At 32.0% G+C, this 24,684-nt stretch overlaps 1 protein-coding gene across 1 annotated transcript; it reads left to right on the forward strand.

Annotated features, from left to right (window-relative positions):
* The first annotated feature begins 378 nt into the window (after window positions 1–378).
* On the forward strand, window positions 379–13,639 carry LOC131078250 (putative UPF0481 protein At3g02645). Its single transcript, XM_058015907.2, has 2 exons — window positions 379–510; window positions 11,862–13,639. Exon 2 carries the CDS (start codon window positions 11,919–11,921, stop codon window positions 13,392–13,394), a length of 1,476 nt encoding a protein of 491 aa, XP_057871890.2. The 5' UTR covers window positions 379–510; window positions 11,862–11,918; the 3' UTR covers window positions 13,395–13,639.
* Window positions 13,640–24,684: the final 11,045 nt, after the last annotated feature.

Genomic DNA, 24,684 nt, shown 5'->3' on the forward strand with positions numbered 1-24,684 from the left:
GTTTACTACTAATTTAATGTATATACCGGAAATAAAAAATAACAAATCAAATTAGATAGTTTGATAAATTTTTAAGTTGTAATATTGAAAATAAATCAAATAAATTATCAAAGTGGAAGTTTGTTTCTGTATAGGGATTTGCTTGTCTCATTCAATATATTACATTACATACCATGATAAAATTTCATTTTGTCTCTATAACTCTCTTATTACAGAATATGTAAATTCTCTCTTTTCCCTAATAAGATATATGATCAAATCTACACAAATAACAACCTTACTTTTTCTTTAATAACCGCCCTCTTTAAAATATCAATCACTACGTTGTCGGTAGATGTGATGAATAGCATCAGAAAATCATTGACACTATTGTCGACAAAAACGGGCTTTGCGTGGGGCGAGGCCGATAAATACCACACCAACGAGGGCTAAATAGTCACGCTTCGGAGAGTTGCGCATCAGTCAGAAGTTCCACGGTTCAACATTTGTGGTTTTATCTTGCACTAGCAGGTATGTAATACATTTCTTTAAAAAATTGAATTGTGAAAATATTGTTTTGTTTCTTTCATTTGTGTAGCTGTTATTATTATTATCTATAATCTTGTTTTGATTTAGTAAAACGAAAAGAATGGTTTTTTATTCTTAGATTTAAAATAATATATGAGAAGAGATATCTTAGAAGAAATGAGAATAAGAGAATTTAAACTTTATAAGATAAAAAATAAATAAAAAACGTAAATAAAATTTGTCTATTATTTTTGCCATATAAATTGTAGAAATGTAGAGACGTTGTAAAATGAAAAAAACCTAAAGCGGTGCTCGACAAGTTACAAGCAAACATAATTCTTAACTACAATAGCCTTCATTTCATAGAATCGATGCTTAATGTACACGTATATTTAAAACGTTTAATTTGATCTAACATTCGATGCCTTCTGGAATCTATTTTCCTTTTTAATTCTGAATGACCAGTTACAAAATTGTCATTATACAATGTTGAACGATCATTTGGGTGTGCTAGTGCTGCCATAGTAGCCATAGACAGGGTGGTTGTCATCACTTAGAGTTTGAGTTACTCTTCAGCCATAATTAGGAACAAGGATTTTGCATGTTTATTGATAGTCTTTCTATCATCTCTGTGTTTATGGAAAGAGGTATTTCTCAAAGTTTATCCAGGTTCATTTGGAGATATTCTTCACGCATAATAGGGAATAGAGGGTTCCACCTGTATGAAAAGAACATCCATCATTTATTTATATTGGGCAAACGTACAGCTTTTAATATGTTGATAGGACTTTAAGATGATAATTAGTACGTATAATTGTATCACATGCACTTCTGCTCTATATTCTTGTAACTTCCCTACAATTTAGGCTACGGTTTTCACAATTGTAAAATGGATGTGTTGAGTTTCTGTAATGCTGTTATTGTTGGTTAGGTCTCTCTATAATTAAGATAATTGGAGATATTTTGAAAATAGAAAATTAGTCAATGAGCATTTAGTCTGCTGGTGAATTTGACAAATTTTTTATGAATCTATCACAGATCAAGTTTTGACGAGTTTGATGTAATAAAAAGATGTTAATAGCTTGAAAGAAAGAAAAACTATTGTCTTCTTACTAATGGAAACACATTAATAGAAGGGGTTCAGATTAAAAATAATTATTTAAAAGAAGAAATTTCACATGAAATCATATTTTGAATAGTTTAATAAAAATGGTTAATATAATATGGGGTCAATCCCTCCATGTATGGTTAAGTTGTAGCATTGTTAATGGTGCCACCAAGGTTCGCATTAAAAAAAAAAAGATTAACATTTAATATGAAAAATTGATATATATTATTGATGAAAATTAGAAAATAGAATTAAATAATACACATTAAATCATTCTACTAGACATTTGAAGTAAGCAGATAATTTTTGATTTCATATTTTTTTATTCTATATGTGTAACCCACACTGCCTCCTCCAAACTATTTAATCATAATAACTTAAGAACACACAAATTAAAATCTAACTAATTTAAATATAACTATAATGTAACATAAAAATATAAACTGAACTCATTTGATGAATATAAATTATTTTATAATTAACTTTTTTTTTATGTATACTATATTGAATTAAATAATATAAAGATCTCACTTCATTCAAAATAAGTTATAACATATAAAATAAAGAATATTAATATTTAATATTTCCATTAACCTTAGCTTTATAAAGATAATGATTATGTATTAAAAAATATAAATTATCATTACCTATTTATGATCATAGAGTTACATAAATAATAGTGCAAAATTTCTAAAATGAGTGCCAAATGATTGATTAAGAGAACAATTATGTTAAAGAATTAAACAAATAGCTATTTTTTTTTAAAATAGTAATATTATGATTTAATTAATAGATAGAGGAACCTTGAATAGAGATTTATTATTAACAAGGCAAGATATATAAATACAAATCCACCAAATCAAAGAATTCAAATAGAGTGAAGGAGTGGGAGAGGCAGGAGAGTAGGCTCTAGGGTTTCTTCGGGGGAGGAGGATGCCAACTCTAATGAAGATGGAGAGGGTGATGCACTTCTTATTGCAAAGAATGCTACTCTTGACGATACGTTCATTTTTTTAGGGCTTTGCTTATGGCTCTTGTGGTGTTTGGTGTCTGCAATGCATTGGGGCTGGACTGGATGCCCTTCCCCTTCTTTTGGTTGCTATTTTTGGTGCCTTCTTCCTTGGGTGCTTCTATGGCAACTAGTGTTGTCCCCTTTGAATAAGCTTCTGTTGGAAGGCAGCCTTATTGTCGCACGTTGGTGTTTTCTTTGGGGGATTCACTTAAGGACATGGTGGTGGGTGTGGATTGGTCTCTTTCTATGCCCTTCACCTTTGTCTTTCTACTAGGTCTGGCAGTCTAGCTGTTTTGGACTATACAAACGCTTTGTTGTTTTTCCCCTTGGTCGGAGATTTTTTACAAATATAATGGGGTGTCATGAGGGGGCATTTGCCTCTAATGGTGGCTCTATAATAGGGAAGGAGGGTTTTTTATTCTCTAAGGCCATTCGAGGCCTCATCTGGAGCTTTTTGTGCCCTATGGATTTTTTTGAAGATTTGATAGATAGTTGTCATCTTTGTTCCAATCGTGTTTGTGCAAACTACATCTTTTTGATGACCCTTTCCCTATAGCCTCTATTTTATTTGGTTTTCCTTATAAGGGTGGCCCTATCTTCTTTTGAGGTGGAGATGGATGATGTTAGAGATAACCTTTCTCCTATTTAAGTGGAGTTGGGTGCTACGGTGGAGGCTAGGAGGTGCTGGTGGGAGGTTGTTGGCACCCTATTTCTGGGTTGTTTGGGAACAAAGGATGTTATTTTATTTGGTTTTTCTTCTTTATCACCTATTGAGGCACTGGTGATCTTGGAGGGTATCATGTGCTCTACTATGTTCACTCTCAAGCTTAAGGTTATGGGAGCCTTTTAAAAACCCATCATTGTAGGTTGTCAGAGCCTTCTAAAACCTACTCTCATGGTTGAGGGAGCCTAGAAAAAACCTATATTTTTTTGTTTTTCTCGGAGATAGGTTGGATGCTAGTAGTTTTCAAGGGCCTAGTTTTTTCAATGTGTGTTTTTGGTTGGGCTTGGGCTATGTGGTTTTGTGTAGCCTAGAGATTCTATTACAGGTTATGGGAGTCTGGGAAAATGTTTCATGTTAGCTAAGGGTGCCTACTAAACCCTTGTTGTTATTTTTGTGGTCTATTATTTTACGACGTAGACACTCTTCTTGGGCTAGCCTATTTTGTAATGTTTTACACTTGATGGTTGGTTGGTGTTTGGTTGGTTGTGACTGTGTTGTAGTGTTGTTTAATCTTTGTGCAGTCTTTGGGATTTGGGTTCGAGATGCCCATAAGTCAAGAAGGTTTCAAGTCCTTTCTAAAACTTGTTGTTTACTACTAGGTAGTCTTGTCCATTTTTCAATGGTAGCTATCTAGTTGTAAGTGTTTTGGGGCCCCTTCAAAACCTATTTTATCCTAATAAAAAAAAAGACATGATATATAATAGTATAATATATAAAAAATGATATATTTATATAAATAGAAAATATTTCCTTTTTATTAATAATTTTTAGGTATCATTTTAACTAATAATGAAGGATAATTTTCACACTTGAATTTTCTCTTTGAATTAACTAGTATCTATCAATGAAAGGTAGTTTGAATGGATTTGGATTAGGATGGTTTAGGATGGCCATCTATTTAAGAATATTACTATTGACATAGATAAATAGAGACAATATTCAAATATTGGATGCAATTCACCTAAATTTGTAAATCTATGAATAGGTCTTTTTAGGTTATCTAGAGGATCTTAGAACTTGTACACCTAGGGAAATATTTAAAAATATAATGACATAAATAAAGATGTCTTTGAAAATTATGAACATTATTACAAGAAAGGAAACATGAGTCTATTAAAGATGATGAAATGCAACTAAGAGATAATTAGTGATATTTGAGGCATTTAAGACATTTCATAATATTTGAACAGTTTAATATTTTTATATACATATGTACGCACATACATGCATGCACACGTGCGCGTGTGCGTGCGCATGCGTGCGCACACACACACACATATATATGTTTGTTTGTTCATACATATGTGTGTATATATACATATATACATACATATGTACATATGTACATGCATGCATACATACATATACATGTGTGTGTATGTGTACATATATAATCACAGACACAAAGGGAACAAGTGCCTAGAACCCAAACACTTACAATTACAATATTTGTATGTATGTATGTATGTATGTATGTATGTTTTCACATACACACACACACACACACACACACACACACACACACACACACACACACACACACACACACACACACACACACACACACACACACAAAAACACACACACGATTGTCTTTACATCTATATATTTTCAAAATGAAAATTTAATTTTTTTTTACTTTTTTGTTGACTGGAATGATAGCCCCATATAGATAGGTTGTCATTTCTAGGGCTTAATAAAGAATTAAGGTAAAAAGAAAAAATTCCAAATCAAGTCAAATATGAAATTTGTTGGAGTAATACTTGGATACTTGTGGTTCATATAGATGAAGATACTTCTATTTTAGGCACCTTTGTAGTTTTCTTAGTGCATTTCAAATGCATCAAACTATGGTTTATTTTCCTTTTCTCTACATTGTCATCACATATTAGTAACACCTAACAAATTTTTTTTTAACATCGTACCTATGATATTACTTTATTAGTATCAAATATTAATGCATTTCCAATTATTACACTTATACTAACCATATAACACAAAAACTTGCACAAAAGGAGCCAAATGCCTAGGTAAATACCCTAAATTTACTTTAACTTTGTACTTATAAAATGGTCACCCTCAAGTAGTTTCTATATTTAAATAACTCGAACTATAAATTAAAAATTGTTTTGATCATTTTCTAGCCAAAATTTTTAACATCTACTCTATTTACATGATAGCCTCTTGGGTTTACCTATTTACACTTGTAATATAGAATGAAATTATATTTTACCAACAAGGTTATTTAAAATTATAATCATGAAGAGACATAATGGAATTCTAGAACATTCCTATTTATTCTATATAAAAAATATTTGATGTAATAATTGATACAAGAGTGAATTTTGTAACAAATAAATTTTACAACTTAACCCTTGTAATATTTCATTTAAAATTTTAATAATACATGGGACTAGTCTATTTTAGGATTAATACAATATTATCACAATATCATGGAAACTACCTTTAACCTGCATGAGTTATGATGACCAATTAAATATACATCATAAATTTTTACACATAATATGTGTTGACTAATATTTTGTTATCCACACATTTTCTTATATTAAATTATTTATCTTATTTTAATACTAATTTAAAGTTACAAAGAAAAGGAAAGGTAAAATAGGTAACAACCATAATCCAATACATAAAATGATATTTTAGTTTAGACAATTGCTACTTATAAAATTAATCATCTCTCTTTAAAAAAATTCAAGTTAATTTTAATACTGAAATTTAGGGAACTATTATTTGAATTCTACTAATTTAAGTAAAAAAATCCTATATAATTATGTTTACAAAAGATACATTAAAAATCAAGATTTTAAATATCCTAGAGCTCTTAGAGTTGCAAACATTAGAAATTAAGAATTAACTAGAGGGGTGATTGTATGAGCAAAGCTAAATTAGTCATACTAACACATCCTCACTTTGCAAGAAATGAAAACATCAAATAAACAAGAAATAGGCTAAGAGGAACACTCTATTAATCTCAATGATGATCAACTTACAATAAAAGGCTTATACTATCATTCAAGGGAGTCCAACTAGAATAAAAACTACAATATAGGATGTATGCATGCAACTAAGAAACTAAAATTCTTAAAGAAAATCAACCTGTGCAAGGTTACATTAGAAGATATATTAAAAATAAAATATTATAACATTAACACACCCCATTACAATAGCCTAATTGAGTACAAAAACTTTTGGGTCCTAAAATCTATGCCAAATGAGGTACCAAAAAAACCTATCATAAATGCAAAAAGGAATAAAATTGTCAATAAAAAATTCCCTCCAAAAAAGAGAAAAGGAAACAAAATTGTACCAAATATAACATAATATGTTCTCCTAAAAATGAAATCTCAAAATATTATTCAGTTTCTCTAGGTGATAATGTTTGGCTAGAAGGAATATTTGGATGCTCTTAAAGAAGTGTCTCTAAAATATCATGTAGTTATATGACTCATAATGAAAGAAATGATAAAGATAAAGGTTGTCCCACTACAATGAAATTTTGAATATTATTTTTAGAAGGATTTCTATGAAATAATTATCAAGAATGTAGTTTTCCAATCTATAAATTATTTCTATAGAAACAAAGATATAATATCCAATTAAAATCTATACCAATGTGTTGGGGAAAATGGTATAAAAATATTTCTACAATGATTCTCTAGAAGTTCTCGAGGAAGAAGCTTTGGATGAAGAAACAAGTGATGGAGAAGTGTTTACAACAATATATGTGGCAAGTAGAGTGATCATCCAATGAGAGAAAGTCCACATAAGATGGGAAATTAGGGTCATGGTATCATTTATAAGAGTTTATTTTTTCTTAATATTTGCTTGGTTTAGGAATGAGTCTAAGAAGATAAGACAATAGATCCTACTATAGATAACAATTATCAATCCCTTTCTATAAAGATGAAACAGCTATATAATATTATTTTTATAATAGAAGAATGGAAATAAATGCCAAACCGTGATGAACCCCCCATATGTGGAAATTTTCATCAATTCATGATTAGAATACCCTATTTAAACAAGAGAATATATGGAACCCCCTTAATATTAGTATTTTTTTGTGAATAAGAAACTATTGACTAATTTAGTACTTTAGAAATTTAATTTGCAATTTAAGGGAGGTTATAGAATAAGAGTGTTATACATGTATAAGGAATATGATAGTGAAAAGAAATACAGATGTAAATATCACCCTAGATTTGACACTTTAAAATTAAGAGCAAGTGCATGAACAACCCCCCTTGATTTTTTCACACTTTATTATTTTAGTGCTTAGACAAATGTTATCCTATATAAACTTTGCACTCTGAAGCTATCCAATAATTTTGCACTAGCTTGGTAGAAGGGTAGTGATAATTGGTAAGGCTTATTTTAGAGTCACTATAGATTTGATTTCCACCATCATTGGGCTTTTGCAAGATGGCATAGCCTTCCCCAAGACGCTGAAGGATCTTACAAGGAGGAATTTAAATGATTTTTCAAGGCAAGTGAAGGGGTTTCTAAATTATGAAGTGGGTATAGAAAAGAGAGATACCTAGTATTTGGAAATATGTTGCCCTTTTGTTGACTAGATTATTGACTTTAAATGGGCATTATAAAATATTCCATACCCATCCTTTCTTGATGTTAAACCACCTTAGGTTTGGCATTAGAATGAATTTCACTTACTAGGCTTGCTCTTCACTTTCTCAATCTATTGCTACAACTAAGTCTACAAATTCCCTTCCCCTCCATCAAGGGTTAATTATTAGACTCTATAACTTTTATCTTGATTTAGCCCCTCCTAGTGGGTCCCTGTTAAGTCCTCCTAGCACCCACCAAACCCAAATTTAGTGGTTGAGTTTTCTGGCCCCCCCATAGAAAACCCCAATCCCACTTATAGCCCTAAGATTGTCCCTACCTACCTTAATCCTATTAGATAAGCTAAATATAAGACTTATCCTAATCTACCTCCTAAGGATGTGGTGATATTGGAGTTAGATGAAGAGGATTTGTGCAAGGACTTTGACTCATCCTATGATTCAAAGTCGTACTAGTCCCCTACCTCTTCTAAAGAGGGTTTCTTCTTTCCCCCTAGTTAGGAGATTCTCGACACCAAGACTAGCCCTCTTAACTTGGAACCAAACATTGCAAAATTGGAGGACCATGTTGAGCAATAGGACCTAGTAATTAAATGGATTTTATCATAATTTAATGTGACAATCAGGAAGATTAATAGACTTGAGGCTATGGCTAAGGTAAATGCTAGGACAAACAAATTGGTTGTGGAGGAGAAGGATGAATGGATCTAGGAAGTTGTGAGCAATGTGGCTGGTAAATTAGATAATTAGGATAAAGTAGAAGGAATTCTAAAAGACCTTATCGAGAAGGTATCTCAAAGAAATGAGAACAATGTTATTATAGATCTGGAGGAAAGCTAGGAGATCCTTAAAAGAAAAAAATGAGGATATGTTAAAGAGAAGCCAAGAGATGGTCCTAAAGAGCTTGCTTCCTTACAAGCTCTTTAGGAGGAAATCAACCACAAGAAAGCTAAGTGTAAGAGACATAGTCTATCCCCTTCTACTTCATTAGAGCTGCTTGTATCTATGGTTAAAGATACTCTAGATTTTGGTACTTTGAACTCTGGTAAGGACTCTAATAAAAAAATCTTTTACTATGATATTTTCTTAGGATTGTGTAAATATTGGCAAGAAGGTAACCCCTCAGCCCAATAGACCATATTTTTGTGTCTTTGGCAGTAGAATAGATTATGTGGTTTTCGTCTATTGGTTTTTTCCATCTCCTTGGTCTTGGTCTATTTCTTGGTGGTTCTTTTCTAATTTTTGGTATTTATACTTTAACAAGGTATACATCTGTCATGCACCCTAGGCATCATTTTTCTATGGATATATAATGGTATGGACCTAACACATTTTTAATTAATTAGAACACATAAGAGTCACATTTAAAAATCTCATGCAAAAACTACATACCAAAATTTAACTTGCACAATGGATGCCTTTTGATCACTAATTGTAGGATTCACATGTCTTCAATAGAGAATATATAGCTTTGAATAAACCAAAGGATCCTACAAAAAAGACTGCAATTTGTAATAATGCTTATGTAGTCTCAATAAAAATCCACTATGTGAGAATTTTAGCTCACCATGTACAAGAAAAGAGACACCAATGTTAATTAAATGAAATATCTAAACCATTCAAGTGATCTTTAAATATCTTTTTTGTTGTCTACTACAAACACTTTGTATAGAGAACACACAAAATGATCAAAAAAAAAAACCAAACAAACAACAACAACAACAATATTCTTGTTGCAAAGAAATAATATTTTTAATTAAAAATTGCAACCAAAGTAAAAATTCATCCAAAATGAGGCTATTGTACCATGTAGAAACTGAGAATCAACTATAGAAATTATAGTACTAGCATGGTTATGTTAGTGAAGCTAATACATGGTTAATATGCAAGAGATGGAAACATTAAATGTAGAATAAATATGCTAATATAAAAATTCCATTAATCTCCATGATTATCAACTCATAGGAGAAAATTTATAGTGCAAGAGAGGCCAACTAGAATAGGAACTACAATCTAGGATTTGGGCATGCAACTAAGCAACTATGAGTCTTGAAGGAAATTTCCCTTTACATTCTTATCCAAGAAGATATATTGAAATGATAAGATTATAACTCTAACAAAAACATGTATTGTTATACCATTGTAACTATTATGAATATTTTCTAACTAACACCAAAGTCACTTTTTGACTAAGTTGTAAAAAATTGTTGTAAAATTAACAAATCTACTAAATTTGAAATAAGATATTTCTTTAAATATCATATTTTGATGAATTAAATGAGCATTAATCATATGCTATTGATAAAAACATATGAAATACCTCCCAAAAAGAGTCTGCAAGGTGGAGATAATAGAGAAATGGTAAGAAGTTTAATTAAATCAAAACTCATTAAACATTGAGATAGATTATCTATAGTTAAAATTTTAAATTGTCTAGTATCTTGATTTTTGAATTAAAAATATTAGAAGTGGAGGTAACATTATTAACATTTTTCGTATTTTCTTTTTTGTAATTAAGCTTTTGAAGATTCTTTTTAAAAATATATATATATTAGAGATTCAAGAAGTAAAAAGTCCAAGGAAGTATCCATATTTTAAATAACTTAAGTAACCATTTTTAATTCTACATTCTCAACATAAGTATATGGATCTTTAAAAAAGTAAAATTATTAAAGAATATAATGTATTAAATAAAATAAAAAAATAATTAAAGAACTTACTTTAAAATTTATAATCACCTAGATAATTATTGTTTAGAAAAAAAAAAGGAATATATTGTAGTCATAACCATTTATTTCTTTATTGGATCATTGACAAATAAATTTAAAAAATATATTTTAAGCCTATAATACTCATAAATTCTCATGTAATGTTAATGTGTAGTCATCTCATCACTACTACAACTTTTAGTTAAGTTATACCATCATAATAATATTCTTATTTAGATAATTAGACCATTCTAGGTGCTACATTTTTGTATCTATGTCAATTTATAAACTATATGATATTTAAGGAATAATTAAGGTATTTCGACAAGGTAGTAAATGTTATTTAATCATAATATTATGAGTTGTGTTCTTCTTGATAACCTTTTTAAGTTTCTCCCCTCAAAGTGACTTAATATTAAGTATTTCTAACATTCCTCTTAAACTACTTAAAAAAAATCTATGCAACAAAAACTATACAAATGAATACTAAAACCAACTTAACCATAATGCAATTTAAAACAAGGTGCCAAAAAGCTAATTGACTAAAAAGCTAATTGGTAGTAATGGATATCACAAACTATAATTCAAAAGATGTGCTCTACAATATATTATAAACAATAGAATCCTTCCTAAATATATGATATGAAAAATTTTCCCACTTTCTTCAGCTTCTATGCTGGAATAGTAAATTATTGTGGAGAAAAGATATAATACTTCTAGAGGGAGAAAGAGGAGCAATTGAGAGAGTGTCAGAGTATGTGGATCAAGAGGAAATATAATATCACTTAATGTAATTTATGTAAAGCAACTTATGATCATTATAGTAGATTAAATTTGTACACTGCATATAATATATTAAAGCAACTTATGATCATCATAGTAGGTTAAATTTATTGTTTTCTTGTACAAAGGTATTTTACGGAGTCATAAACAGTAATGCAAAATATTATTCACCTTCAGCGTAAATATAGAGGGACTTTCATTGAACTAAAACTAAAAGTGGTGGAAGCATGTTTTGAGAAAAATATTTTTTAAAATAGCCATAGCATTTATACGATCGTCGATGACAGATTGCCTTTGTTTCCATTTGTTTTTTCTGATTCTCAATGTTATTTTCGATGCTACTATTGATTCTGAATCTTAAGGTTGCCCTTTTGTTTTTCTCTCTTACAAAGGTTTGCCATGTTCTATGCAGAGATCTGCAGAACATTGTCCGAACAGTGGTGTGAAAGATAAAAAAGGCAGAAAAGACATGGCTCTTTCAAACAACCATAGTTCTGTGATCAAGGGTAAACAAAATGATATTCCTGTATCAAGTTGTGGAAGCCAACGACAAGGCGATGGCTCGCGTAATATCTGCCAAGGGGGTGAAAAGGTGTGTATTTTTAAGGTGCCTGACCCGATGATCAATAGTAATAGGGATGCTTATGTTCCTTGCATTGTATCGTTAGGTCCTTACCACCAAGGTGAAAAAAGTACAATGGATAAATATAAACGTCAAGCTGTTCGTAGATTAGCGACACGGATAAACAAAAAAGAAGAATGTTTGATGGAAGAGATTCAAAAGTTAGAGAAAGAAATCAGGGAGCACTATGAAGAAGAAGAAATAAATTGCGATGGAGAAAAATTGTGGTGGATGATGACAGATGATGCCTGTTTCATTCTTGAATTCTTCAAGTGTGCAGCGGAAACAAGAGATGATCAGAATATCCAAGGTTGCTATAGCCATGTTTTCCAAAATAAGGGTTACAAGAACTGTATGCATAGTGCTATATTAACTGACATTATGAAGTTGCAAAATCAGGTTCCTATGTTTATTCTCATCAAACTACTTCAATTGGAGTTTGCTGATGCAAAAAGAGAATTAGCTAGAATATTGAGCAACTCCAACCCGTTTAAAGGATTTCCTTTCAATTCAAAACAGGAAAATGATGAGGATATAAAATCAAAGCTGGAAAAATATATTGAGGAAAATCCATGTCATTTATTGGATTTGTATAGAATGGTGATTAGTGATCGGTTAATTCCAAGCTCAGAATCGTTCAGGGCAGAATCGTCTAGGTCAGAATTGTCTACTGCTTATAGATGTGGTTATCAGCAACTACCTTCTTCCAATGTTGGTGCTCAACCTCACAAAGATAAGGAAAAATTAGAGAGGTATATCCCTTGTGCCGAAAAATTAGAGAACGCTGGTATTGAAATTAAATCAGGCCCTATCAAGTTTCAAAAGACAAAGTTTGGAATCAGTAAGCTTTTCCTTCCTCAAATCACGGTAAAGTATAGGACAGAAACATTGCTGCGGAACCTGGTTGCTTATGAAGAGTGTCAAAGGTGTTCATCGAATCCAAAAAAACCTGTGATTTCAAGTTATGTAAATCTCTTAGATAAACTAATTGATTCAGAGAAAGATGTTGCCTTGCTTCATGATTCCAAAATCATTAAGAGCTTCGTCGGCAGTGATGAAGTTATAGTTGGCATGTTCAACAAACTTGCAATTGGAATGACAGTTGAACCTCCTGATGGTGATAGAATCGAAAATTTTGAATCAATTCCTCAGCTTGACGAGGTAATGGCAGACGCGCGAAAGCATTACAAAAATAAATGGAATCGGTTGATGAGCGAGTTTCACCAAACGTATTTTTCAAAGCCGTGGTATATTGTGTCTCTTTTGGCGGCGACAGCTCTTCTGGTTATGACACTTATTCAAACTGTGTATGCAGTGAAGTAGAGTAGAATTTATTATTGTTCAATCTTGAATCATGACTTGATATTTGTTAAGCTCGTCAGAATCAATTCTGAATTATTTAGGGCTAGATGGTTTTGCTCTAGATTGGATGGATTTCTTTTTAAGGACGATATTATATTTTATTCTAGTTAGCGTTTGATTTTTAGAACATTAAATCTCTATTAATACCAACTCTTTAATGTATTTTGTTTGTTTTTTTATTAAATTAATAATTGCTTGTGTTATGACGTTTTATACTCTTAGATGTTATAGTTAGATTTTACATTGCCCAATAGCATATTTAGATTAAATAATTACAGAGACTTTTTGGTTATTTTAAGCACGTCTTGAATGTGTAGTCCATCTCTAATATAAATTGAACGTTTTAATGGTTATTGTTGTGCCACCAGTGTCTATTTTAGTCTATTTTGGTAGACGGGGAAAGAATGAATATTTAAAGTAATAAAGAAATTAGCACTTAGTTGATGGTTATTTATTTATTTTTCTTCATTTTGGTGAAGTTGACTTTCTTACATGATCTAGGGTCTCCTCTTATAGTTTCTATCTTTTTAAGTAGTGTTAAAATTTTCGTGTTTTTCATATATTAGTTTTTACATTAGAGATAATTATGATGTATATCTTAGTGATTTGTTTCTATTTGTGGTAGATCTTTTTTCATTATGTGTTTTTATCTTAACCCTTTCACCCTCATATTAATCTCTGTTTTTGTTTTTTTTTGGATGGATTTCCATGAACCATTCACTTTGATCTCTACTATAGATTTTAATCTCCATTTTTATTTGCTTCTGATGGATTTTCATGGACCATTCACTTTGAACCTTACTATAGTTTTTAATCTCCATTTCTATATCTTTATGATGGATTTCCATCAACCATTCACCTCGACTTCTATTATAGATTTTAATGTGTTTCTATGATTTTTTTACTTACATACATTGTTTACCATTGAGCTTCTTGTTACCTATATCTCCGCTTCTTAAAACTACTAATTAATTTTTAACGGTTTCTATTTGAGAACAATCCCTCCCTATGATTTAGTAATTTGGTTTATATTAATAATATCTTATCACTTTCCCTCAACATATGTCTAAGGATATTTCTACATGTGATCACAATAGATAGTATGAGTATATATTTTATATATAATTTTAGTTCTCATTGTTAATATATCAATTTTATTACTTGTATCTCTATTACTTCAAACTTTCATTAAGATTCTAGTGACGATGATACAAGAATTTAACATTCACATGGCATTGCTAGCTCTTCTTATATATTTTGGGGATTGATATCTATTAAGCATACATGTATTATGACCATAGTAATACTGCTTTATTTTGCGAAGATGATACTAGTGGCTCTTTTCTAGATAATTATTTGGGTTACAATGCAAATTATTTTTAACCACGTTATAGAGTCATTTATTTTTAGTGGACATGTAGTTTCAAATGTGGATTCCATTATGTTATCATATGAAGAGCTTATACATAAATGATAATAATACACTAATGCATGCATTTTATGTTACTATTATTGACACAAATTAATAATAGCTTGATTCATGTCATAACTATTATACATCTTTTGTGATTTATCATCGGCTTCATATATTATATTGTATTAGACCTATCACATGTTTTGATTAGTTTCCATTGTCAAACTTATAGTGGACTATTTATTTGACACAAAATATTGTACTTCAAATTCTCTTTAATTTCCGCTAATATACTAGTTCCCTAGTTGTAACCAATTTGATAACGTTGACTCAATAAATAGTTTTATGTACATTATTGAACTCTTCATCATGTCTGTATCTCTTATTTTTATTTCCTTTTAAATTTTCTTTAGTAAACTATATTTGAATTAATCTTAGAAGTTTTATGCATGGTGGATTGATTTTTGTCCCTCATGCATACGTTATAATTTTTGAGTATCATGTATGCTATGTTGGCCTTATATCATTTTTTTCAATTCCATTTCTAGTTTAACCAAAAACCCTTTCTACTCCCCCTATTCATCATCTTAAATTTATAGTGTTCAGATTAAAAAATTATTTGTATATTTTGACCAAAAACCCTTTCTACTCCCCCTATTCATCATCTTAAATTTATAGTGTTCAAATTAAAGAACTATTTGTATATTCTAGACCTAAGATAATTCTATTGTCATTTTTTAATTATAGACTTTTGTCCATGATTCATTTTTCCTTATGTCTAGGTGCTTGATAAACCCAAGTCCTTTTTTGTATTTATGTTTAGTAGAAATGTTAGGTTTAAAGAATGTGAATTTTTATATTTGTTGGGCTATGAGTAGCAAACCTATAATTTATGAAACTATTTTGGGTAAATCACTCATGTATAAGAATAATATTTGATTATATATTTTGACAAGCTTAAATATTGAAAGAATTTAAACCAATTATTTTGAAAATTTATAAGGGGGTATAATATTTAAATTCTAGGTTAATATATGTTTTTGCATTGTATATTCAAAGGAATTTTTTTTGAAATGGAGGATGTTGGGAAACTTTCGATGTAAATTTATAAAGTTTAATATTTTGGAGTATGCAATGAACATAATTTTATTAAAATGGTCACTGTGTTGAGTTAGGATCTAGATTTTATTTAATCCATATTTTTCATTGTAATACTAAGTCTAGACTATTCAGAGGTGTTAATGTGTAGTACCCCTCCTCGTTTGAAATTATTAGACTCATATTTTACTATTGTTTACTTTCAGTGGATACATTACCATGATGTGTTATTCAGACTTGTATGACATTGTTTCATGCTTTATCTAGATATGAGATGCATAATTTATTTGCATTATTTCAGTACTTGTGATTTATGGTATTTTATGGATTATTTCTATGCACTGACACTTTACTTTATCTATGCAATGTGTAATTATATGTTGCATGTCTGTGAGTCTATTGGATGCAAGGGGACGATTTTCCTTCACTCACTCCAGTGAGACAAGGAACGTCGCGATTCTCCTTCATCGGTATGCATGCCATGTTTTCTATATTGTATATATGCATGTGTGGCTCGGTGATGCAGGATATTGCAGGTACAAGTACCGGGTAGGTACGGGGTATCATCTCCACCTGGCTTCACAGGTCTGAGCGTGCCTTATATTATCTAATGGAAGTGGAGGAGGTAGTAGTTGACCCTATTTTAACCAGTTACATTCTTGTGAGTGTTGTCAGTTGGCCGTCCTGTCAGTTTGTTCAGCGTTCGTGTATTGTCGTTTGACTTTTTCTAAGTCTTTGCTTGGGGTTTTCTCAGTTTGTGTGTTTAGTGGATTTAATTAATTAATTAAATTTATGGAGTTATCTCATAGTTGGTATTTTTGAATTATGTATTTTATGCATTGAGATTATAATTTTTTTTTTTGGATCAGATATCATATAGCCATTACATATCATCAGAAATGTTTGAGTTTAGCCACATCTAGGCATTGTAGGAAGGTGCATACACCAAAAATATACAGTTTCACAAGCACCTCCACTTATGGGAAGATGATTACAATAATTACATCATAATTATATGAACAAAAATGACAAAAATAGAGAGTTCTAAAGGACTATGAAAAAGAGATTTCAGATTATGGAGCAAAGTTGTGTCCCACTGGTGGGATCCAGGCCACCAGCCCATGTTTCCATCCTGCCATACTTCCACGCAGCCATCAAGTATGTCCTGCTTGTGGGGGTGTGAGGTGCGCTCATGAAGCAAGTCAGCTTCATCCTGAGAAATCTCCATGTGTAGGTGTCTACGGTCCATCTGTCTCACGAAGGCCATGAGTGCTTGCTCAAATGCAGCCTTTCTTGGTTCATCTCTCTCCCATGTGAAGCCGTGGGTAGCTCTCAGATGTAAACAGTGGTGGCACCTTCCTTTATCCATCTATCAAACTTTTCTGATTCTAACTTTATAACCACAATAATCTGCATTGAAATAGTATAAAAAATGAGTCTCCTAAGAGACTCAGTGAGGTGCCTGGTGCTATTATTAAAGACATCATCATTACAGTATTTCTAAATGAGCCAAAGAACTTCTGAAGATAAACAGGACCAGAAGATATTTGCAGTTTTCCTATAGCCCTTAATGTAGCCTAAAACAACATTTATGATTTCAACACAATTAGTTTCCAGATTCAGACCAAACAAGTTCCATATTTCCTTTGCAAAGTGACAATCAAAAAAGGTATGTTTCATAGTTTTGGGTACTCTACATATTTTGCAGTTTAGGTAGTTACCCTCCTTGTCTTTAATGGGGAGTTTATTTAACAGTAGTCTCCAGGAAAAGAATTGTTTTTGAAGTTCATTTTGAGTCATCCAAAATTTACTTAACCTATCTTTCCATTCCTTTGGTTCCCATTTTAGATCCCAACAACTATTTAGGTGAAGAAAAATGGCATCTGCCTCGTTGAGGGATGCATATATGCATTTGGCTTTAAGGGAGGGGAGAGGTATGTCATCAACCCAGGAGAGTGCAAAAAAGGAGGAGAGGGGGAGAGGAGGGTGAGGTGGGGGAAGAGTAGTGGCTACGGTCGACTTAATTAAGATTATAAATTTAATTAATTAAAAGAAGTTATTAAATTAGATTGCAAGTTGCATTGTATTCGAATTATATCTTATTTAAATTTTAGTGAAAAATAAATTAGATTAATTTCATTTATTGTTTCCTAGAATTTTAAATAATAAATAAATGAATAAAAGAATAAATTAGAATTAAAGTATTGCTTTAATTTCTTGTTTTAGAAAATTAATTATTTGCATGAGAAAAGAAAAGAAAAAAATGATTTTTGCTTATTGCATGTTAATTTATTCCTTTGTTACGAATTAGAAAAGAAAAGAAAATTGCTTTTAATTACTAAAATTAAATATTAGGGTTTTTGGGAAAAATATATGCAACCTAAAATTTTGGTTTAAAAGGGGAAGATATCTTTTTATTTTGGGGAGAGTCACGGGAAAGAGGTAGAGATTTTTTTGAAGAAAAATTATTTGGAAGCCTTTTGAAAGATTGAATCTCTTCGACAAAGTTCTTCCAGGACAGCTATACCAGGTTGGGTGGCTTCTTCTGGTTGTTTTTAAAGAAAATATTTTTATTTCTTTCCTCTTTCTGAATGATGTGTGTTAAAAACATTTGTCAAAATCCTTTCTGGTTATTTCTTGTTCTTGGTTAAAGTCCATTCTTGAAATTAATTTCTAGTTTATGGAAAGAAGTTATTTCCTGGGTGTTTGTAGATTAAAATTTTGAGAAAATTGGGAAAAGTTCAAGATTTCTACTGTGCATGAAAATTGCAAGTTTTGGGAGAAATGGAATTTATTAGAGAAAATATTCCATCTTGTTTGATTTTTGTTTCGATATTTGGCTACGGCTGTCCTTTTTAGTATTTGTGCATCTCTGTGTAATTATTTAATTATTATGGTAATAAATTTAATTTCAATTAAATTTATTGGGTTATTAAAGTTTTGGGGAAATTGTTTTATTTAATTATTTTTGGGAAAAAAAATGTATTAAATAAATTGGTGAGAAATAAATTTTATTGGAAAATGAAATTTATTATATTTTTTTATGCTATTGTAAATTTTAAATTAAAAGAAAAAATTTTAAAAATATAAAATTTCAGTAGTTACTACTAACAGTAGTACATCTATCGGCGTAAGGTAGCAGTGCTACCTATGGTAGTACCTGCTACCATGCGGTAGCAATGCTACTAGCGGTAGAACCTACTACCATGCGGTAGCAGTGCTACCAGTGGTAGAACCTACTACCATAAGGTAGCATGTACTACCTACGGTAGTACCTACTACCGTGCGGTAGCAAGGGGTTATAATGATTTGCTTCTCCCTATGTTAAATTTTGTGCAAAGTTTGGTACTTTTGGTTTTCATGCCAGAGTTTTATAATTCAGTTTTATTTAATTTTTAATACGTTAAAAAATAATAATAATATTATATATATATATATATATATAGTATTTTCTGTGGTTTTAATTATGTTATTTTTGGAATAAAGTTATTTCCTAATTATTGAAAATGAAAGTTATTGCAAAATTAAATCTTCATTTTATTATATATTTTTAATGTGATATAATTACATGATATTATATTCGAAGAATATTTATAGTTATGTATATATATATATATATATATATATATATATATATATATATATAATTTGAAATTTAGTTTTGATTATTGATATAAGCTAATCGGATTTATTTATAAATTAATCATGAACATATAATTAGGGGTTAATTTTTATGTAATTTTATTTAACCTTATTGGACAAATGACAACATTGATTTCCTTGTATTAATATAGTTGTATTTTCTTATATTCTAGAAAATCTTTAATTGCAAATATTTTTTGCTATTGGCTGTTTAAAGAAAAGATTGCCTGTATTAGGATTTTGTGTAAATGGTATTTGCAGTCAAGCTTGATTTCGTTGCAATTCTGGTTGAGTTGTCATTATGTCATATGTTGTTATACCCCTTGGTCAGGTGTTGTTGTATAACCCTATTGATGTGAGCCATTGTGTGTTTTGTTCCAAATGGTCAATCCTGGGTTAGTGATTGTGTATTCTTCACCTGTGGTTTGTTAGGATTAGATATGGCTATCTATTTCACCATAGAGTTCTCATAGAGAAACCTTTCCTGTTAGTGTCCTATGAGAGAGAGTGGCTTTCAAGCAGGGGTCGTGCTAGAAGTGGATGGCAGGATAACACCTCGAAAGTCAATTAAAAAGTGATAACCTAATAATTGATTAGGGGGTGGGTAGTTAAAATATTAATTAAGATAATGTGCCTCGCACATGGTTGAGTGCTTGTATAGGCTCAGGATGTGGTGAGAAGGCCTGGAATGGCAAACCTATCACCTTGTCTTCACGAAAGGATTGGTAGGGTCCACATGAGGCTTAGATGGAGCCGGAGGTTCGAGAGAGGTTACCAGGATAACCCAAGATGGGGTCGGGACCTATGGAGGGCTACTAGGGTAACTACCTTAAGCCATGCGATGACACTCTCTCCTTAGAGTCACTAGTGTTTGTGAGTTGAGTCACATGGATGATTGCAGAGTCATTTAATTCTATCATACTTGTCTTATTTTTCTTGCTTGAGGATCTTCTACTATCTCCTAGCACGATGGGGTGGCTCCATTTTGGGATCACATGGTCTGGTGGTAGTGACACTTCCCATCGGATTTTCTGGATTGTATCTTCAGGCGAGGAAAGGCTTTGCTGGTGTTTCTTGGTTTGTGGTTCATGTACCAACTCATGCTCATGATCTTTGTTCAGTTAAGACCTTGTGGTCATTGTATCAAACTTTTAATGTAACCTTGATATTGTAACTTTTGGATTCCATGGTCTATTTGGAAGCCATGTATTTATGGATATTGTAATATTATATCGATGGAATGTATGTTAATTCAGTTGCTTTGATCTTGTGTATAAATGAAATATGTATAAATAAATGCATTGGAATACTTTGATTCTTTCATTATGGAATTTAGATGTATGTGTAGGTTTAATCTTAAGAATTTAATTTACCTTATTAAATGGACAATTGGATTAACCATGGTGTTAAAATAATCTATGAATTAATCTTCATTTGTAACCCTTAGGAAATCATGTGTTAAACTTCTACTGTGTTATTAAATGTTCTATTGTTATAATTAATGAACTTAATCTTTTTTTAAAAAAAATATTTCACCCTTTAGTTGCCTAGTTGTGTTGTTTTCCTTTAGGGTTCTTGGTGAGGCATTACATGATGCATTTTTTTAATTGGTGATATATTAATAATCTTATGGTAATCATGTGTTCTTATTCATCACCTACATGTATCCAAGGAGTTAATGGTGGGACTCTTATGAAAATAAAATTAATTTAATAATTACTATATTCTTATATTATTAAGAAAAAGAAGAAGAAGAAATCCTTTTTTTTTATTGAGAATCATATCGTCATAACTTCTTAATTCAGTATTTATTATTGTGAACTTTAACATGATATATTATGTGACTTCCTTCTTGTTTATTATAAAATTTTATCTTTGTGATTTCATAAATTAAATAGACCTTATAACTACTAATAGTTAATCCCTATTATATTTTAGTGGATCTAAGAAGAAATAGTAGATATTGACTCCTATCACTGAAGAAAACATAAATTGCTGGGTTTTAGGATTTAAATCCTTCCTTGAAGAATACCAAAAAGACAACATTACACTCTTAGAGGAATCTAAAAGAGACAACTCAAATTATCCTTGATAATATGAAATTATATGAATCTGAGTACATTTTGGAGACAATTTCATGGAAACTCACACATGCCTTGCATATGCGTGAACCTGGAAACTAAAACTAAACCTACAGTAAAGACAACACTAAAAACATAGATGAACACACTATCATTTGCATTGATAAAAGGATGCCATCACTGGAACCTACAATTTCGGATTTCTCCCTTGGAGCAAATCTCTCAAAAACTGGAACCCCTACAACTGAGAAGAATGGGGAATAAGAAGGAGAGGGAAGAGAATCAAATCTACAACTGAAAATTGCCAAGTGTCTCCCCTCTAACTGAATTTTGTTCCCATGGATACTACTTCCAAAATGTCCCACATTTGTCAAAATTAACCTCATAATCGGATTCCTCACTCTGAGAGCTTTCTGAAAACATATAACACTTTATACTTTGGCCAAAACTTGAGCCCTGGGTGAATTAATCCTCAACATGGACCCATCATTTAAATTTTTTGAATTTCTCTATAGTTTAAAGTATATCATTTATTCATTTTAAATTTGATTTTTGCCTCCATATGTGCTCTGATGCTTTGCCATGTGGCGGGATCTGATTGGTCAATGGGGTTGACTGGATGCCACCTGGGATGACACCTCATCACCGCCATGTCATCTGCTTCGTCACTACCACTTGGCCGCCATGTCATCACCACTAGACTACCACCTATGCACCAACTATGTGCCACATCACTGCCACCTCACTAGGACCCACTTGCTAGACATCTGACTGTACCTACCACCTGGCTTTTGCAACTTTGTGGGGTTTAAACTACGTGCATCTTCCCTTCGCGAAATAGGGTGCACTGTTGATCCATCTCGAACTTACTCACTTGTTAGCCTGACCTTTCTCTACAAAATTTTGCCTGTCTGCCTCGAGAAGCGTGCCTACGTGGGGTCCACCTGGTCATCGCTCAGTCATCTCCTCTATCACCTCGGGATCCATGCTCACACGTGGGCCTACTTTTGGCACCCATAGGCACCATCCGTCAAAAGCCTTTATGGCTTAGACATTATAGATGGGTTTGTTTTTTATTATAAAGATCAAAAAATGCTCTCGCCCAGCCAATGTGGGATAATGCATTATGCCTGGGACTACGATTTTGGAGCAATCTCTGAGACTTTTCATGGAGCCTTTGGTCTAAGACCTTCTTAATGCTTAAACTCCATCTTCACGCCATGTCCAATAGGTTTGCCAATAAGATTTGTTATGAAAAACTTCATACTACTTCCCCTCCATTGATGGCACGCAGAGGATGAATGGATTTGCCCCCTTTTAAAAAAAAAACACTCTGTAGTTTCTTCAACGCCCCTTTCCAAGCATCACGTGGGAGGAATTGGGAATGTGTTTGGAATTTTTATTTGTCAACATCTGCATTTTCTTGAATGCTTTAATCACTGCTTCATATTCTCCATGTTGCCTGCTGTGCGTGTCACTTTTCTTAATGATTTCTATGCCTCCCTTCACATGCCACGTAGGAGGACTTGGATTAATTGTTTCCTTTGTTTTGGAACATGCTTCCAACACCTAGCAAACACATCCACCACCGGTAGAGAAAGACAAGGAAGAACTTGGGGGTTAAGCCACCACCAGGGAACTTCATACACCACGCTGGACTTAGTTGCTGGTTTGCATTTAAATGGAATTCTACGCAATCTTACCATCTACACATCCACCTGGGAGGTCCTTGGTTGCTGCTGTAGTTGCTACCAAAGGGAGAGTATATGAGGAGCTTGCTGGGAAGGTTTAAATCTGCTGTTGAAAACTTCATGCACAAAAATCCTAGGAAAACAAAACTCTCTTACATCTCAAGTGATCTGCCTTGCTCCAAACCCAATGGTGTTTGCTGGGAGAGTTCTAAGCCATGATTTTTATTCCAATCACCTCACGTGCAGCAAGGAAGACTGGTGTAAGGCATGAATAAAAACCATAATGAAGGTAAGTAGTCCCAATCGCATTGCATTTGTTTGATTTTAGCTTTTAATGGTTTGTTGTTGTTGTCACTTGCCAATTGAATTTCGCTGAAGATTTAATGTTGAAGGTTTTAACTTGCACTCCCCAGCCATTGTTGAAATCTTTTGAGGGCTGCCAACATGTGGGAGAAGGAAGGAGGCTCTTCACCTATCAATGGTATTGTTGGAGTTTTAATTCCCTTCTCCAAACACTGCACATAAGACTACCATTTCATTTTGCTAAAAAGCTTTTAAGCTTCCCATTCAACTGCCACATTGGGGGAAGAAGCTGGTTCTGAATTGTCAACGCACTTGTTTGAAGTTTTAAAACTTCCCAAACTCCGCAAATCTCTTCTTTTCAACAATATAAATACCATTCCTTCATATTTAAATCATATAAACATATGATTGCGAAAATAACAATTTAACTTTGCCTGAAAAGATGCATGAAGCAGCAAGCCAGGTCGGGCCCCAAAGTGGGTTTGGCTTAAAATTTATTTTTTTTCATGCAACTGACCTTAGGAATGCTTCGGGGACCTTACCCATACCTCTGGAATCGATCGGCATTGTTTTCGGATCATTAGACTGAAATTTACAACTTCTAGGCAATTATGCCACAATTTTCACATTTAATTGTGAAGACGTAATTTTCAAACCTGTCAAAACACCTTTCCGGAGCTCGCCATCTGATAGGTGTGTACTCTGATATACAAGCATGAACACTACCAAGTTCTTTTTCAAGACAAGTCCCGAGCAAAGAGATATTAATTTTTGAAAATACCCAACTAGCTTTGTCAACACTGCGGACCTGATGAAGTCAATGTTCTGGCAACACATGACCCCTTTCTCAAAAATATCAAATGACCTCTATAGGCCCTCAAATTTGAAACATAGGTACCTTAAAGTACATATTAAATCTTTGAATTCTCAGATTGATCAACAGACTAACAAGATGCAAACGGCGCGCTCAGCAAAATGGCCAGATTAATTGATATAACACTGGAGTGCGGATAATTGAATTT

This window comes from Cryptomeria japonica, chromosome 7, assembly GCF_030272615.1.
Source record: "Cryptomeria japonica chromosome 7, Sugi_1.0, whole genome shotgun sequence".
Lineage (NCBI taxonomy): Eukaryota > Viridiplantae > Streptophyta > Pinopsida > Cupressales > Cupressaceae > Cryptomeria > Cryptomeria japonica.